The sequence below is a fragment of the Ichthyophthirius multifiliis genome (assembly GCF_000220395.1).
Source record: "Ichthyophthirius multifiliis unplaced genomic scaffold scaff_1120509251273, whole genome shotgun sequence".
NCBI lineage: Eukaryota > Ciliophora > Oligohymenophorea > Hymenostomatida > Ichthyophthirius > Ichthyophthirius multifiliis.
The window spans coordinates 8544-24653 of NW_004086035.1; the positions used below are offsets into that span (position 1 = coordinate 8544).

Genomic DNA, 16110 nt, shown 5'->3' on the forward strand with positions numbered 1-16110 from the left:
TTATTTTATTATTTTTATTTATTTTAACTATTTTATTCACTTATTTCATTTTAGCTATTTTATTAAACTTATTAATTTTATTTTTATATTTTTTTATTATTTTTATAAATTTGGTTTTTAATAATATGCTCATAATAATGAATAAAAGGATTTTAATATTCTTTTTAATTAACATTTAAAAAATTTAAAAGTGTTTTATGTATGAAAAAAGGTTTTTGGAATATTTATTTTAGCCAGTTTTCTATTGCTTCTATTCTTTTTTATATACATTCACTTTCTGTTTAGCAATTTTTCATTTTTATTTCTTATAACAAAGGGAATTCTTATTTATTTGTGTCTTAATAAATATTTTTAAGTTCGTTTTCTAAATCTTTTAGTTATTTAAAGCTTTTATTAATTATAAATTATGAATCACCAATTTATGTTATTACTTAGTAATAAATTTTTAATTTATTTCCATCTTCTGTTTTTTTAGTAACTTATTTATTTAAGCCAATTATTCTTCTTGGCAGTTTATTAAAAAGAAACATTTCAATATCAAAATTATTAGTATTTTAGTCTTTATTTTCTTATTGTAATATTTTATTTTCTTTATTTATTTTTTAATTAGTTTAGTCTATTTATGTCATTTAAATTAAATTTTCGGATATTTATTATTCTTATTCTTCTTTTTGTATGTGTATTTTCAAAATATTCATTATAGTTTACGAAGTTTCAATTTTTTCGAAAAAAGTTCTACAAAATGTAGGAATTTCATCATTTGTGTCCATAAAAATTTTATTTTAATCATAAGGTTTATATAATGCATACATAAATAATATTGAGCATGTAAATGTTCTTGTTATATTAAATAATATATCCATTATTTTTAAATCTTCCTTTAAAATAGAAATTATATTAAAGCAAAATGCTGACGGCCAAAATAAACGATGGCCTATTAAAGATTAATTTAAATCCCTTATATATTCTTCCTAAAGAAAAAAATATGTTTAAATATTAATGTAAGGATTTATTTTATTTTACTTTCAATAAAAAACAGGATATAAACCAAGAAATTGCTCCAAATATTTCAAATCTTAATAATAAACTATATTCTGAACCTGAGTAATATTAAGAAGAGCCTATTAAACCTACAAAAAATGCTATTATGTATGTAAAATATAAAATTTGAGATAATTTGTATTTTATTTAGTATGTAATCGTATATTCAGATATATTTTATAAATTTAATACGACTATAGGCTTTTGCTTTATTTTATTATATCTTATTATTGAAGAAACTATAAAAACAAAAGATGGAAGTTAAATCAATATATATTAAGTTACGAAAAAATCATAATCCATTTTATTTTATATTTAATCTTACTAAAATTTAAAAAAATTGAAATAAAGCAAAAATAGAAAAAAATAATATAAATATTTTATTATTAAAAATTATTATTTATAATTAATTTTTTAATCAAATATAATACTAAATAACATATATATAATATTTGAAATATCATTTATTATAAGATAAACAAATTAATAAATATAAATAAATAAAAAAATTTAAAATATTTAAGAATACATATATATATATATATTTTTATATATAAATATATTATTTTTTTATATATTTATATATTATTTTTTATATATATATTATTAAATTTAATTTAATAATACTATAATAATTATTATTATAGTATTAAAAAAAATAAAAAGTAAATTAAAATAACCAAAAATATGTATATATTATCAATTACAATCACAAAAATTATTTTAATTTAAATTATTATTATTCTTATTATTATTATCTTTAAGATTTTTAGAATCAATTAGACTTTTAACATATTCTTAATTACTTTATTTATTTTTAATAAAGGAAGGTTCACTAATCAATCTACTTTTTTAATCATAAATTTCCTCCAATAATTTTTAAAAAGCATAACTAATATTAATATCTAACAATGCGCTACTTTCTTCAAATAAAAGATTATTTTCTTTAGCCAATTGTTCAGCTTCTTCCTTAGTAACTCTTCTTTACTAAGGATTTTTTTCTACCAAATCAACTTTGTTTCCGACTAACATTAAAACAATATCATTATCGGCATGCATTCTAATTTCTTCTAACCATTTTTAAAGTGAAATAAATGATTTATCTTTAGTTACATCATATACTAGTAATGCTCCTACTGCTTTCCTATAATGAGCGCTTGTTATACTTCTATATTTTTCTTACCCTGCCGTATCCCATATTTACGCTTTTATTGTTCCTCCTTCCTTTAATGTAACTGTTTTTGTGGCAAACTCTACTCCTATTGTCGGGACTATGGTCATAGGTAATTAATTTTTGACATATCGATTTATTATATGGGTTTTTCCTACTCCGGCATCTCCTATTAATACTATTTTATATATATGAGTATGCTTTTCAGATTTGTTATATGTTTAGTGTTTTTGTTTTTGGCTTGTTTATTGATTGGATTATTGGGGTTAGTCTGGTATTGTTTTTTTTCTTGGGTTTCTTCTTATTATAGTTTTTTTTGTGTTTCGTTTTCCATTTACTTTATTTATTTGTTTTTTTTAGCTTAAAATGTATTTTTTATATTTTTAATTATAAAAATATTTTTAATTGAATATAATTATTATTACTTTTTGTATTTTTCTTTTTAAAAAAAAAATAGTTTTTTTAAAATATTAATTAGTTTATTTTTAAAAAAATATTAACTTTTTTGTAATTCTTTTGACTATAAATATGCATTTTTTTTTAAAAGAAAATAATAATATTTATGATTAAGAAATCATATCAAAAAATAAATTAAAATGCTTTTAATAATATTTAATTTATGTTTAAGTTTTAAAATATAAAATTATGGACACTTTTATTTTATCTATATTTACTTTAAAATTTTTATTATATAAAGTATTTTCAAACTTTAAATCTTTTGTAATATAAATGAGATTAAATTGCTATAAATAATTCAAATCCTAAAGGGCATAAACTGTTATATTTATTATATATAATATATTTATGCAAATAAAATAAAAAACCTAAAAAAAACCAAACAGACCAAATTTGATTATATTACCAACTATCTAAGCAAAACCAAGAATATAAAATGACTCCAAAGAAATGAAGTATAATTTCTTTTATATTTTTTATTTTTTTAAATATTTAATATGATTATATTTATACGTATAATATTAAATCTATCATTAAACATATTTAATCCTACAATCAAAAAAACTAATTCAATTGCTAAAAAAACTATAGTTACAATCATTACTTATGTTATCCTTTATTTAAATTATTTTTGTTTATTTTATTTATTAATAATACATTTTATCTGCTGTATTCCATGCATTACTGTTTTTTTTTAGATTTTAGAATGACGAATAAATATTATTTTCCTTTTTTTTAAAAAAAACTATCTATTTTTTAATAAACTAATATTTATGTACATGAGAAACTAAGATTTGTGATGATATTATTACATGAAGTATAAGCATTATAAATTTTACAGAATAAATTTTTTATGATGAACTCATGAATTTTTTATTTACTTTTTATATTGTTTTAATTTTTATTTTTTTTTTAAATAAAATATTCTTTTTTTTTATTATAAAAAAAATAATTTAAATTTGTAATTTATTAGTTTTAAATAAAAGTTAAAATAATTTTATTTTTGATATAATATTTGTAAATATTAAATAATTTGTATTTAATTTCTAATAATATTATTTAACAATTATAAATTATAAATTTTTTATAATAATCAAATGTAAAAATAAGTTTAAAATTTACATTTAATAATATTATTTATTAAGCTAAATCTAAAATATATTCAAAATTTCGTAGAAAACATATAAAAAAAATCAAAGCTTTTGTTTACATATTTAATTATATAAAATAACCTTAACAAGAATTCAATAAAATAATTTTAATAAGTAATCTTATAATAAATAAATAATAGATATAAAATTTAAATAAAAACAAATATCATAGGAAATTAAATATTTTACATTAATTGATAGCATAAAGATAGTTTCGTATTTAATAATATAAAATAATATAGTTTTAAAATATAAAAAATTAATAAATTAAATAAGAAACAAAATTATTATCTTATGCATTTATTTTTTATTTTTTAAAAAAGGGTCACTTATAAACTAATTACTAGTTTTAAATAAATTGGATAAATTTTATATCAAAATGTATTTTATAATGATTAGTCTATAAAAATATATAAATACTTAGAGTAGATAAATAATTCTTTTACATTTTAATTTTTAGATAATAATAATAATATTAAATATAATTTAATATAATTAGTATTTTATGTAATAAAATAATACAAAAAAAAATTTAATTATTAAATTATAAAGTAATAATGATGTTTATATATTTGAGAAAAAAATTTTTAAGATTATTATTCTATTAATAAATTAAATCTATTAAGATTATACATATTTATATATATAATTTAAATAGATATTATATTTAAAATTTTTTTATTTTGTAAATATAAATAAAATCACAATATAAATACCTAGTATAAATTATTTAAGATTCATAATATGAAAATTCGAATATGCATTGCAATTTTATTTCTATTTCATTTCATTTAATTTAAATAAATATTTCATATTTATTTATTTTTGTGAATTTAATATATTATAATAGCATTCAAAAATATAAGTAAATTAAAACTATAAATTAAAGTATTAAATATATACAAAGTTTCTAATATTAAATATTTAAAATATTTTATTTAACTTTAAATTATTATAACAGGCTATAAAATAGAGATGTTAATTGAAAACATATATATATATATATATAATAAATTTTTTTCCTAATTTATGTTTGAATAAATTTAATTTTTTTTAACTGAAAATTTAAATTTGCAAATCTTTGAATATTAAAACTTAATAAAAAAAACGATTTTAATAAATATAAAAAGAATTTAATAAACAATTTTTTTTTTTATGAGATTTTAAAAAATGTAATAAATAAATTTATTTAATTATATCAATAATATTTTTTACTTTAATAAATATTTTAATTATTTATTTTATAAATATTTAATGAATTTTGTTAGGATAAAAATCTTTAAAATTAACAAGTAATTAAAAAATCTTAATATTTAATAAATCAATAGAATTAAAAATAATAAGAATTTAAATAAAAAATGAAAAATATAAAATATCAAAATCAAAAGGTAATCTTTATTATATTAAGACTAAAAAATAAATAATAATTAAATTTAAATAAAGAAAATAATAATAATTTATATAAAAGCTACTAATCATAATACATACATAGATAGTAATTAAAAAAATATTTAAAATTTGATAATAAATTCATTTCAAAAAAGATATAACCAAACAGAAAAAAAAAGAAACAGAAAAATAAAATTATAAAAAAAAAAAAAACAGAATTATTAATATGTAAAAAAAAAAAAATTTAAAAACATAAAATCAAAGATAAAAACTATTTCGTATTGCTATATAAATTTGAATTGATATAACATAAATTTATATATATTAAAGCATACAAAAATATTATAAATATAAGAAAAAATATTTAAATAATAAAAAAAATAATAAATAAATAAAAAAATAAAAAAAAATTGTAAATAATAACTATAAAGAAGTAAATATATATTTTTTTTAAAAATAAATAAATAATATAAATTCCTTTATTAAATTTAAATAAGAAATATTTAAATTTATAATTAAATATTCTAATTTAATCTTTAAATTTAAAACTGATTTAAAATAATATTATTTAAAATTATTAAACAAAATTTTTTAAATTAATATAATATATTTAAAAAAGCTAATACTTAATTGAACTCATATAAAATTTAAAATATAATAAATAATTTAAAAAAATTAAAAAACTTTCATTTTTTAATTAAAAGCATTATTTTAATCTATAATCATAAAAATGAAACAACTAAATATATATATATATATATATATATATATATATATATATATATATATATATATATATATATAATTTATTTATATATTTAAATAATATAAAAAAAAGAAAAACGGTATATAAAACATAAATAATATCTGTATAAATAAACAACAGTTTTAATTAAAAAATTATTATATTGTAAAAAAATAAAATAAATAACATGTTATAACCTTCTCTTTTCTAGCAACAATTACCAATATAAAATATTTAACATTTATCCTCACCTCTGCATTAAATTCCTCATAATTTACAATAGACTCCTCATAATATATAACATATTCCATCTTTTCACTAAATGCAATCTGTTTATTCTTTAACTCCTTAATAACCTGCTAATTTTCAATAAGTTTCATTTTAATCTAATTAAAATCATTTATTAAATAGCCCTAACGCTTTATTTAGTAATTTTGCTCCTTCTATTACGAATTCTTAGGCAAAGAAAATTGCTGGCGAATATATTGATAAATCTCCTAGTGTCTAATATATAAAAAAAGGAGAATAATCAGATGGATATTTTAGAGATATTGAAAGTATTGAAGTAATAAGAGTATAATCTACTAGGTTATTAAATTTAGAGGAAAAAGTAGATATATTAGAAAAAGAAATTGCAAGATAATCAAATATTTTAGAAGAAAAAATGAATGAAGTATAAAATTGGTAAAACAATTACGAATAATTAGAAAAAAATAGAGGTAAAATTATATGTATTTTTAAAAAAATATATATGTATATATATATAAATATATATTTATATATATACATATTTATATATTTATAAATAAATAGCTAAAGTTGAAGAATAAGTAGATAATGAACTTACAATGAATGATTTTTAAAAAATAGAAGATATTAGAATCAAATAAAAAAAAAATGAACAAGAAATTAATTAAATTTTATAAGAAATTGAATAATAAAATAATGATATTAATTATTGGAAAACTTAATGTGAAAATAATGAAAATAATATGATGGTTTTAAAAAGACTCTAAGATAAGTAGGAATATTTGAGTAAAATTAATAAAAACTTGAATTAAGATATATTAAGTGTTACAAGAAAAAAATGAATAGTTTTTTTATATTAAATATTAAATATATATATATATATATATATATATATATATATATATATATATATATATATATATATAAATTAGTATTCATTCAAATTTAATTTTTTCTTTTAATAATTATATATATATATTTTAATTACAATAATTTTTTTTTTTTTATATTTAAATAAAAAATTTATAGATAAATATTTATATTTAATTATAATATAAATTTTATTCATTTTCCTAAAAGTGCATTTCTTATTTAAATTTTTTGTCTGAACTATTTTACATTTTTTTTCTTTTTAATTTTTTTATTAATCTCTTTAATAATAATTGTATAATTATCTAAAGGATAATAAATTTTATATTCCTTTGCAAAATCAAAATCTATAATATAAATTGACTCTTGAATTTATTAAATAGATATTAAAGACTTATATTCATTTTATTATTAATTGTATAATAATTGATTAAATTTCTATTAATTATTATTAAATTATTAATTATAAATATATTATTAAACAGCAAATTATTAATTTTGTTTAAATTCACTTTTTTTTTAAATGAAAAATCTTTATTTTATTATAATTATTTACTCATAATTTCATGATTTTTTTATTTATAAAAATTATAATCTATATTATTAAAAGTATCTGATTTATTATTATTTTGATTAAAAAATTTAAATTAAATATTTTATTTATTTATTTTTTTTAAAAATTTATCATTTTATTCTTAAAACTCCTAACTTTAAATTTTTCTTATTTTGTTTCTTAAATATAAAACTTTAGACCTTAACCAATATCAATTAAGCTCGTAATTTCGTTATCTATTTACTTTCCTTATTTTAAAGATAATATATCGCCCTTTTATAAGTCTTTTTATTTTTCGGAAATACTATTAATTGAGTTATCTATTTCATCGTATTTATCTTCTTCTTCATAATCAAAAATAAAAGTATTTTCTTCATCTAGTTTAATAGCCTTTGCTTATTTGTAAAATGTAAAATCGTCTTATTAATAGGCTAAATTCAATTCTGTAAATGTTTTTTCCATTTCTTCTTAACTTTAGTTTGCTAGTTATTTTCTTTTAATTTTAGATAAAATATCTATTCTTTTCATTTTTAATAATTATGAGTTTTAAGATGAATAGATAAGTGTGTTTATTATAATTTTTTTCCTTTCTTATTATTTTCTTGGTTATTAATAAGAATGAAGATGTTTTAAAATAAAAATCTCCTTCTTTTTCACAAAATGTATAGATGGACATCCAATAATTCCATGTCCGAATTTTTTACAACTAAAACATTATTCATTTTTTATATTTATTTTTTATTAAAAACTATTCTAATCTCTTATATAACAAAATCTTTCCTTTTTTTAAGATATAAATATAAATTTAAATATATTTATATGTATACATAATCAACTGGAAATTATTTAATAATAGTTAAAAAATCTTCAATTAATAAATATGCAAATGTACAATTACTTAAAGCAACTAAACTAATTTCTCTTGGTTATTTTGTCATAAAGCCTTTAGCTCCTATATCGCCTTTCTAAAAAAATTTAAAAAAAAAAATTAAAACAAGTATTATTTTACAATGTTTTATACTTTATTTTGTTACATCAATTTTTATTAATTAAATATTATTTAAAGTTGAATGTTCTACACATAATTAAGCTGTGCCTTTTGTAATTATTAAAAGCTTAGTATCATATGAGTTTTTCTAAAATATAGTTTCCCCTTTTAAATATTACACTTCTTTAGTAATTAATGTCAATTCATTTATAAATTCTTCTGAAAAATTTCCATTTAAAAAAGACGATGTTTTTAAAGCTTTCCCATAGTAATTTTACTTGACTTCCTGTTATAATTCAGTTGATAGTTAATTCAAAATTTCTTCACTTTATTCTTAATTTTATCCTCTTTCTAAATAATAGTAATTCAAATATTAAAATACTTTACTTTATAATTATTAATCAATATCTCTATTTCTCATATATTAACTCATTTAATGCTTTACAATTCTCAATATTTATTTTTTAAATAAAAAAAAGAAATAAAAAAAAAGAAATACCTATAATTAGCTGATCTTGCCGCAATTTCAGAAAAAATATTCCCAATAGTATTAACTGAATAAGCAAATACTGCGCACGAAATCAAAGTCATAAAAATAACATAAATCCTTTCATAATTAGTCTAAGGAGTGATATCTCCATAACCAACAGTAATCATAGTAATAAAGCTAAAATAAAGGCTATAAATATAATGAGTTACCCATTATTCATTAATAATTTCATATTTTTTTAACCAATTAGTACTATTGGGACTAGCAGATTATTAAATATAAGCAACCAAAGTAAACCCACATCCACAAAAGTGTGCCATAGTAAAAATCAAAATAAATAATTTTAGTAAAGTCCATAAAGAAGGGAAACTTTAAATATATTAAGATCGTTCTTCGAATTATCTTAATTATAAAAAGAAGTTATATATCCGAATTAAAAATAGAAATTTTAAAGATGGTACTATTTATGAAAATGCGAAGCCTAAAGCAGTTACAAAATCTAACCAAAATTAAAATCCTATGTAATTATGGATTATTTCTTATTTAGATGTGACAATATGACCTTCTTTGTAAAAACCAGTGTTAAAATTTAAAATTATTTCTATTAAAAAAGCTAATAAAGGAATTAAATAAAAAATTATTTAATAGTATAGGGAATTTTATAAATCTTCTGTATATATAAATTGCAAAGGAACATCATATAAATTTATTAAATAAATTAACTTTTTTATTGTTTTTTATTTATTTTTTTAGAATAATATTTTATATATAAAGTTTTTTATTTACTATTAATATTCCTTTCCAAAATACAAATAATCTACTGTCAGGAGAATACGATTTTTATTTTAAAAAGTAACTATATAATAGTTTAAAATATTAATATACATTAGTTATAAGGAAATTTTTAGATTTTTCAATTAGATAATAAGAATTATCATTAATAATTTGTAATTAAAATTTGGATAAATTATTTAGATCGTATTTTGTAATTACTTCTTTCATTTTATTATTAAATTTTTTTACTATATTCATTTATTTCATATGGCTTATAAAATTTACTGTTTTGGGTGAATTAGGAGAAACGTTATTTTAATTAATAAAATTCCTTATTATTTTATTTTTTTATATTAAATAATTATCATTATCTGTAGATGTAAAATTTTTTCTATGGTATTTTTTTATTCGACTATTTATTATTAAATATTTGAATTTTACAATTTAGTTATTTATGAACATTTTAAGCCATCTCTCTTTATTCCTTTTATAGTTTTAATAAAATTTACTCTTGATTAATTAGATAAAAATATAGGGCTATTGAAACTGATAATATTCTAGTATAAACTACCCTATAATTAATATTTTTAATCTTTAAATTTTTCTAAAATATAAAAATCTTGTTTATTTTCATTTACTAAATTTTATTTATTTTACATTAGTAGTGTTTCTAAGTGTTTTTTATTAATATTTTTTTATTATATATATTTAATAATAATATAATATAATTAATTATTGTTTTTTTATGTAAAATATTTTATTATAATTTTTATTTTTCGTTTTTGAAATATTAAGTAAATAAAATTATTTATTATTTATATATTTTTTATAAATAAACTTATATAAAAATATTAATAATTTTATTTATAAATAAATTATAAAATAAAAAATAATTAAGTGATAAAAATAGAACAAAATTGTATTTATATACAATTAAATAAAATAAAATCAGTATATTAATAAAAAGAAAATATTAAAAATTAATTATTATAATATTTATAAAATGAAAAAGAATTATATATTAATAAATATAAAACCTAGTTTTAAAAATCATTTAATGAAAAAATTATAAAAAAATAGTAAAATAATAATTATTAAAAATAAAATAAAAAATATAAAATAAAAAAAAAAATTAAAAATTATTTAATATTAATATTTTATAAAAGTAATAGTAACAAAAAAAAATTGAATTATTATAATATTTCAATTTTAATTATAATTAGTAATTAGTTTGAAAATTTTATAAATCATAAAAAAAAAATTATAAAATATCTAAAATACATATAAACATATAAATGTAATATTTAAAATAAATACATATTTATAATTATTATTATAATAAAAAAAATGAATTAATATTTATAATATATAAATATTTTTTATATATAAAAATCAATAAAAAAAAATATATTTATATAATAATAATATATATATATATAAACAAAATGTCAAAATATTTATTTATATTACAAAATAAAATAATAAAAAAAAATATTCGAAGTTTTTTATATTATAAAAATATTAAAAAATAATAAAATATATAAAAATAAAAATAGTATATAATAAATAATAAATAATAAATAATAAATAATAAATAATAAATAATATATAATAAATAATAAATAATAAATAATAAATATTAAATAATAAATAATATTAAACTTATAATTAAAAATTTAAAATATAATAATATCAATAAACAACTAACAATAATAATTTATAATAATAATATTAATAAAATAAATTTTAATTTTTTTTTAATTTTAAATTTTATTTATGGTAAAAAATTATAATTAATAATTTATATATCATAAAATAATTATAAATTATTTTTATAAGTAATTACTAAAAAATAAATTAAAATTATATAAAATAATATTTTTTAGATAAATTTAATTTATTATAAAATAATATTTTTAAAATATATAATATACATAAATTAATAAATAATATATATTATTTTTTAAAAATCAGTTTTATTATATAATTAATTAATTTATATTTTTTATATTTTCTTTTGTTTTTTCAACTTCTACTTCTAAATTAAGAACTTTATAAATTGCAAATATAGCCTTTTATTTAAATATTTTTTTTAAAAATTTTAATAAAATATTATTTTACTTAAGGATTTAAATTATAATTAATATTTTCTTAAATAACTTAATCTATTTCATCTTAGTCTTTTTCACTTAAATCTTTATCACTCTTATAAAAATTATAAATATATTTTATAATAATATAAATAATAAAAATAATAATTTATTTTACATTCAATTTTTATCTAAAAAATGTAAACATTATATCAAATTTTTATTAACCGAAAATAGTTATGCACTCCTTTTATTTTAAAGATAATAAATTTTATAATTCCTATTCTCGTTTTATAGATTCATTCAATTTTTTATTTAAATCTTCTTTATTATTAGTTTAATTTTGGTGTTTTTCTTCAAATTAATTATCTTCTTCTTCTTATTTATCTTCTCCTATTTAATTATTATCTTCTTAATCTTCAAAATAATGTCCATCTTATTCTTCTTCTTTTTCTTGATTATCTTCTTGATAACTTTCATCATTTTATTTAACTTAAAAAAAAACATTTTATTATTATTCGGTCAAAGGAATATTTTATTCAACATTCCATTGATTCAATTATTTATTAGCTTAAGGTAAATTATCATCTTTTTACTTTTATTTTCATAATTTAAATTATCTCCGAATTCCTTTTCCAAAAAACTATCATTTACAATTTATTATTAAGCTGAGAGAACATGTTAATTATATTTAATAGGACTTTCATTTTATTTTTCTAATTATTAAGCACTATGTATTATTTTTATATTTTTTTAATCTTATTCGCCAGAACTGTCAAAATTGTCAATTTAAAATAAATCATCTTTAAAATTAATTATTTACTTTTATTTAAATATATTAAATAAATATATATATGATTATATATATATATATTTATATATTTCTTTTTATTTAATATTTACCTTAATTTTTGGTTTTAATAAATCAAGTTTTTAATCTTCTTCCTTTTTAGGAGTTTTTATACGTTTTTAATTTAATGGTTTATTGTTTTATTTTACTTGAAATTATTTTAAGTCTGCTAATTATTTCTAGTACATTTCTTGTTTAAGTCGAAGATCTTCTTTTTTTTTAAGTATAAATAATTCTTTTTCTTATTATTTAATTTTTTCTAGTTCTTTTTTTTTTATTTAAAGTTCTTCATATTATTATTTTGTAGAGCTTTTTTTTCCTTATCTTCATTTATTCTTTTTTAAATTTACAATTATTTTTATTATTCTCTTTCTAATTATAATTGTTTTGTTTTTCTTATAAAGCCTTAATAGGATCAATATTATTATTGTGTTTTATATTATTATTATTATTATTATTATTATTATTATTATTATTATTATTATTATTATTATTATTAGGTACAGGAATTTTTATAACTTCTTGTTTTTTCTTTTAAATTTCATCTTTTTTTTCATCTTTTTTTTCATCTTTTATTTCTACTTTTTTTTCTTCTTCTTTTTCTTCATTTTTTATTATTACTTATATAACTTTTATTTCTTCCTTTTTTTTATATACTTATTAATTATTTTCTATTTTTGAAACATCTAATTCTATATTTAGTTAAGCAGCTCTATCTTTTATAACTAAAAAAATATTAAATATTATTACAAAAAAAAAAAAACTTTTTGTTTCCAAAATATCTCTTGCTCTTGGTCTTTTTTTATAATCTCTACATAAACACATATCAACCATATTAACTAAATCCCGGGAAAACATACTAGGTATTTAATCATATCTTCCCCTTATAATTTTCATAATTAAAGCTGGCTAATTATTAGCCTCAAACGGATGTTTAAACGTACATAACTCATACAAAACGCATCCAAGACTCCATATATCCGATTTTTCATTATAAGGTTTTTCCTCACACATTTCAGGCGATAAATAATAGGGAGTTCCAACCAATGTACGTGCGAAATTATCTTAATCTTATAATATTTTGGCGACTCCTAAGTCTCCTATTCTTACATTATTACTTCCTTATTTTGTAAGAAAAATATTCATAGTTTTAATATCTCTATGTAGTATTTTTTTTCTATGTATATAATCTAAACCTAATGTACTAAGGATGAAAAAATGCCAAATTTTTTATTCCTACAAAGGTCGGCCTAATTAAGATTTTAAAAATGTACAAAGGTCGCCTCCATCACAATATTCCATAATTATACACAAAGTACTCTTTTCAATAAAAGAATCATAGTATTTTACTACAAATGGATTTGACATTTAGGAAAGAATTTTTACTTCATTTATGGCTTCTTGCTTCATTTTGGAATTCATTTATTGCATATTTATTTACTTCATTACATAAAATATATTGTCAATTTTACGTTTCACTTTGTATACAATACCGAAACTGCCTTGACCTAGTTTTTAAATTATATCAAAGTCTTTTAGGCTTGATTGGGAATTGTTTTTTAACATATTTTAGTTTTTTTTTTTTTTTTTTATATAAAAAAATGACTTTTTGTTTTTATTTTTTATTTTAAAAAATGGTTTTAGTTTTTTTAGTTTTTTTTAAAAAATAGTTATTTATTTATTGTGGTATATAAAAAAATGAAAGTATTTCCCACAAATTAAATATTTTTTATTTTTTTTTAAAAAAAATAATAATATAATTATTTATTTTTTGTATTGTTATTTATTTTAACTTTAAAAGGAAATATATATTTTTAATTAAATAAAGAAAAAAAAAAATTTATCTTAAAATTATTTTATATAAAATAAAAAAATTACAAATGCTTAAAAAATCTTTGTTAAGGAATAGATTTTTATAAACATATGGAGATATAAAAAAATACAAAAATAAATAATGATATAAAAAATAAAATAAAAAATTATTAAAAATAAAAATTTAAAAAATAAAAAAAAAATTAAAAAAAACACTAAAAAAAGAAAAAAAAAAAAAAATGGGATTAAGTAGAGACGAACTCATATATATGTCTAAAATCGCTGAATAAACTGAACGATTCGAGGACATGTTAGACTACATGAAACAAGTAGTATTAACCGGATAAGACCTATCAGTAGAAGAAAGAAATCTATTATCAGTTGCTTACAAAAATACTGTAGGATCAAGAAGATCTGCATGGAGAAGTATATCAGCAATCTAACAAAAAGAAGAATAGAAAGGATCGAAGCATTTAAATTTATTAACAAATTAAAAGAAAAAAATTGAAACTGAATTAAGTAAATATTGCAATGATATTCTTGACTTATTAACATCTCATTTAGTTAAAAATTCATAAGTAAAATTTTTTATTTTTAAAAAATAATTTATTATTTAAAAAATATCTAGAATTCAGAAGCTAAAGTTTTCTTCTTAAAAATGAAAGGAGATTACTACAGATATATTGCTGAATATGCCACTGGAGATGAACATAAAAAAGCCGCAGATGGAGCTTTGGAAAGTTATACTAAGGCTTCTGAGACTGGAACTGCTGAACTTTCAACTACTCACCCCATAAGATTGGGCTTAGCTTTAAATTTCTCCGTTTTTTATTATGAAGTGTTAAATGATCCATCTAAAGCTTGCAATTTAGCAAAAACTGCTTTCGATGATGCTATTGGAGATATTGAAAGTATACAAGAAGATTAGTATAAAGATGCAACTACTATTATGTAGCTTATTAGAGATAATTTAACTTTATGGACTTCTGAATTTTAGGATGATGCAGAAGAATAATAAGAATGAAGAAACTAATGATTTTTTTTTAAATAATTTTTTTTTATTTTAATAAATATTTTTATTATCTTTAACTGCTAAAGAAGAAGAGAAAAAATAAAAATATATAATATATATTAATTTTAAAAATGGAATATTATTATTATTAATATAATTTTTTTTAAAAATCCTGAAAAGATAAACAAAAACAAATAAAGAATAAATTGATTAATATATTATTATTTTAAATTTAGTTTAAAAAAAATAAACTGAAAAAAAAAATAATAATAAAAAGTAATGCATATAAATATTATATAAAGGTATTTCATAAATTTTTAATATAAATATTTTCAAACAAATAAATTATCTTTATATATATAAAAAAAAATATAATATTAATATATATAATAAAAAAATAAATTATATTACAAATATATATATATATATATATATAAGAATAAATAAATAAAATTAAAAAGAAAATTAT

General features: G+C 15.6%; 3 protein-coding genes across 3 annotated transcripts, besides 45 other annotated features; 1 reads left to right on the forward strand and 2 right to left on the reverse strand. All coding sequences in view use genetic code 6, as the record gives it.

Annotated features, from left to right (window-relative positions):
• Positions 1–2: part of a microsatellite that runs on past the window's edge.
• Positions 1–35: part of a microsatellite that runs on past the window's edge.
• Positions 1–80: part of a microsatellite that runs on past the window's edge.
• Positions 1–106: part of a microsatellite that runs on past the window's edge.
• Positions 107–1570: 1464 nt separating this feature from the next.
• Positions 1571–1651: a microsatellite.
• Positions 1572–1649: a microsatellite.
• Positions 1652–1740: 89 nt separating the features above from the next.
• On the reverse strand, positions 1741–3495 carry IMG5_173630 (hypothetical protein; the record flags this gene model as incomplete). The annotated part of the gene is made up of 4 exons (XM_004029695.1): positions 1741–2390; positions 3182–3282; positions 3326–3396; positions 3448–3495. 4 exons carry the CDS (start codon positions 3493–3495, stop codon positions 1741–1743), a joined length of 870 nt encoding a protein of 289 aa, XP_004029743.1.
• A 1419-nt stretch (positions 3496–4914) lies between these two features.
• Positions 4915–4960: a microsatellite.
• A 32-nt stretch (positions 4961–4992) lies between these two features.
• Positions 4993–5045: a microsatellite.
• Positions 5046–5130: 85 nt separating this feature from the next.
• Positions 5131–5171: a microsatellite.
• Positions 5172–5237: 66 nt separating this feature from the next.
• Positions 5238–5285: a microsatellite.
• An 86-nt stretch (positions 5286–5371) lies between these two features.
• Positions 5372–5403: a microsatellite.
• Positions 5404–5543: 140 nt separating this feature from the next.
• Positions 5544–5608: a microsatellite.
• Positions 5544–5610: a microsatellite.
• Positions 5574–5618: a microsatellite.
• Positions 5575–5616: a microsatellite.
• A 333-nt stretch (positions 5619–5951) lies between the features above and the next one.
• Positions 5952–6026: a microsatellite.
• A 648-nt stretch (positions 6027–6674) lies between these two features.
• Positions 6675–6737: a microsatellite.
• Positions 6699–6757: a microsatellite.
• A 312-nt stretch (positions 6758–7069) lies between these two features.
• Positions 7070–7128: a microsatellite.
• Positions 7129–7511: 383 nt separating this feature from the next.
• Positions 7512–7553: a microsatellite.
• Positions 7554–8559: 1006 nt separating this feature from the next.
• IMG5_173640 (protein kinase domain protein) lies at positions 8560–14185 on the reverse strand (the record flags this gene model as incomplete). The annotated part of the gene is made up of 7 exons (XM_004029696.1): positions 8560–8590; positions 9113–9505; positions 9890–9959; positions 10535–10547; positions 11999–12082; positions 12871–13028; positions 13762–14185. 7 exons carry the CDS (start codon positions 14183–14185, stop codon positions 8560–8562), a joined length of 1173 nt encoding a protein of 390 aa, XP_004029744.1.
• Positions 9080–9111: a microsatellite.
• Positions 10555–10583: a microsatellite.
• Positions 10938–10992: a microsatellite.
• Positions 10948–11017: a microsatellite.
• Positions 10971–11017: a microsatellite.
• Positions 11232–11267: a microsatellite.
• Positions 11389–11533: a microsatellite.
• Positions 11404–11533: a microsatellite.
• Positions 11620–11654: a microsatellite.
• Positions 11730–11795: a microsatellite.
• Positions 12329–12372: a microsatellite.
• Positions 12801–12841: a microsatellite.
• Positions 12814–12849: a microsatellite.
• Positions 13237–13316: a microsatellite.
• Positions 13357–13430: a microsatellite.
• A 205-nt stretch (positions 14186–14390) lies between the features above and the next one.
• Positions 14391–14468: a microsatellite.
• Positions 14469–14761: 293 nt separating this feature from the next.
• Positions 14762–14840: a microsatellite.
• Positions 14762–14870: a microsatellite.
• Positions 14786–14827: a microsatellite.
• Positions 14786–14828: a microsatellite.
• Positions 14801–14840: a microsatellite.
• Positions 14850–15816, forward strand: IMG5_173650 (hypothetical protein). The gene is made up of 2 exons (XM_004029697.1): positions 14850–15207; positions 15258–15816. The coding sequence occupies exons 1-2, from the start codon at positions 14869–14871 to the stop codon at positions 15651–15653; spliced, it is 735 nt and encodes a 244-aa protein (XP_004029745.1). The 5' UTR covers positions 14850–14868; the 3' UTR covers positions 15654–15816.
• Positions 15217–15252: a microsatellite.
• Positions 15666–15718: a microsatellite.
• A 163-nt stretch (positions 15817–15979) lies between the features above and the next one.
• Positions 15980–16061: a microsatellite.
• Positions 15994–16061: a microsatellite.
• Positions 16062–16110: the final 49 nt, after the last annotated feature.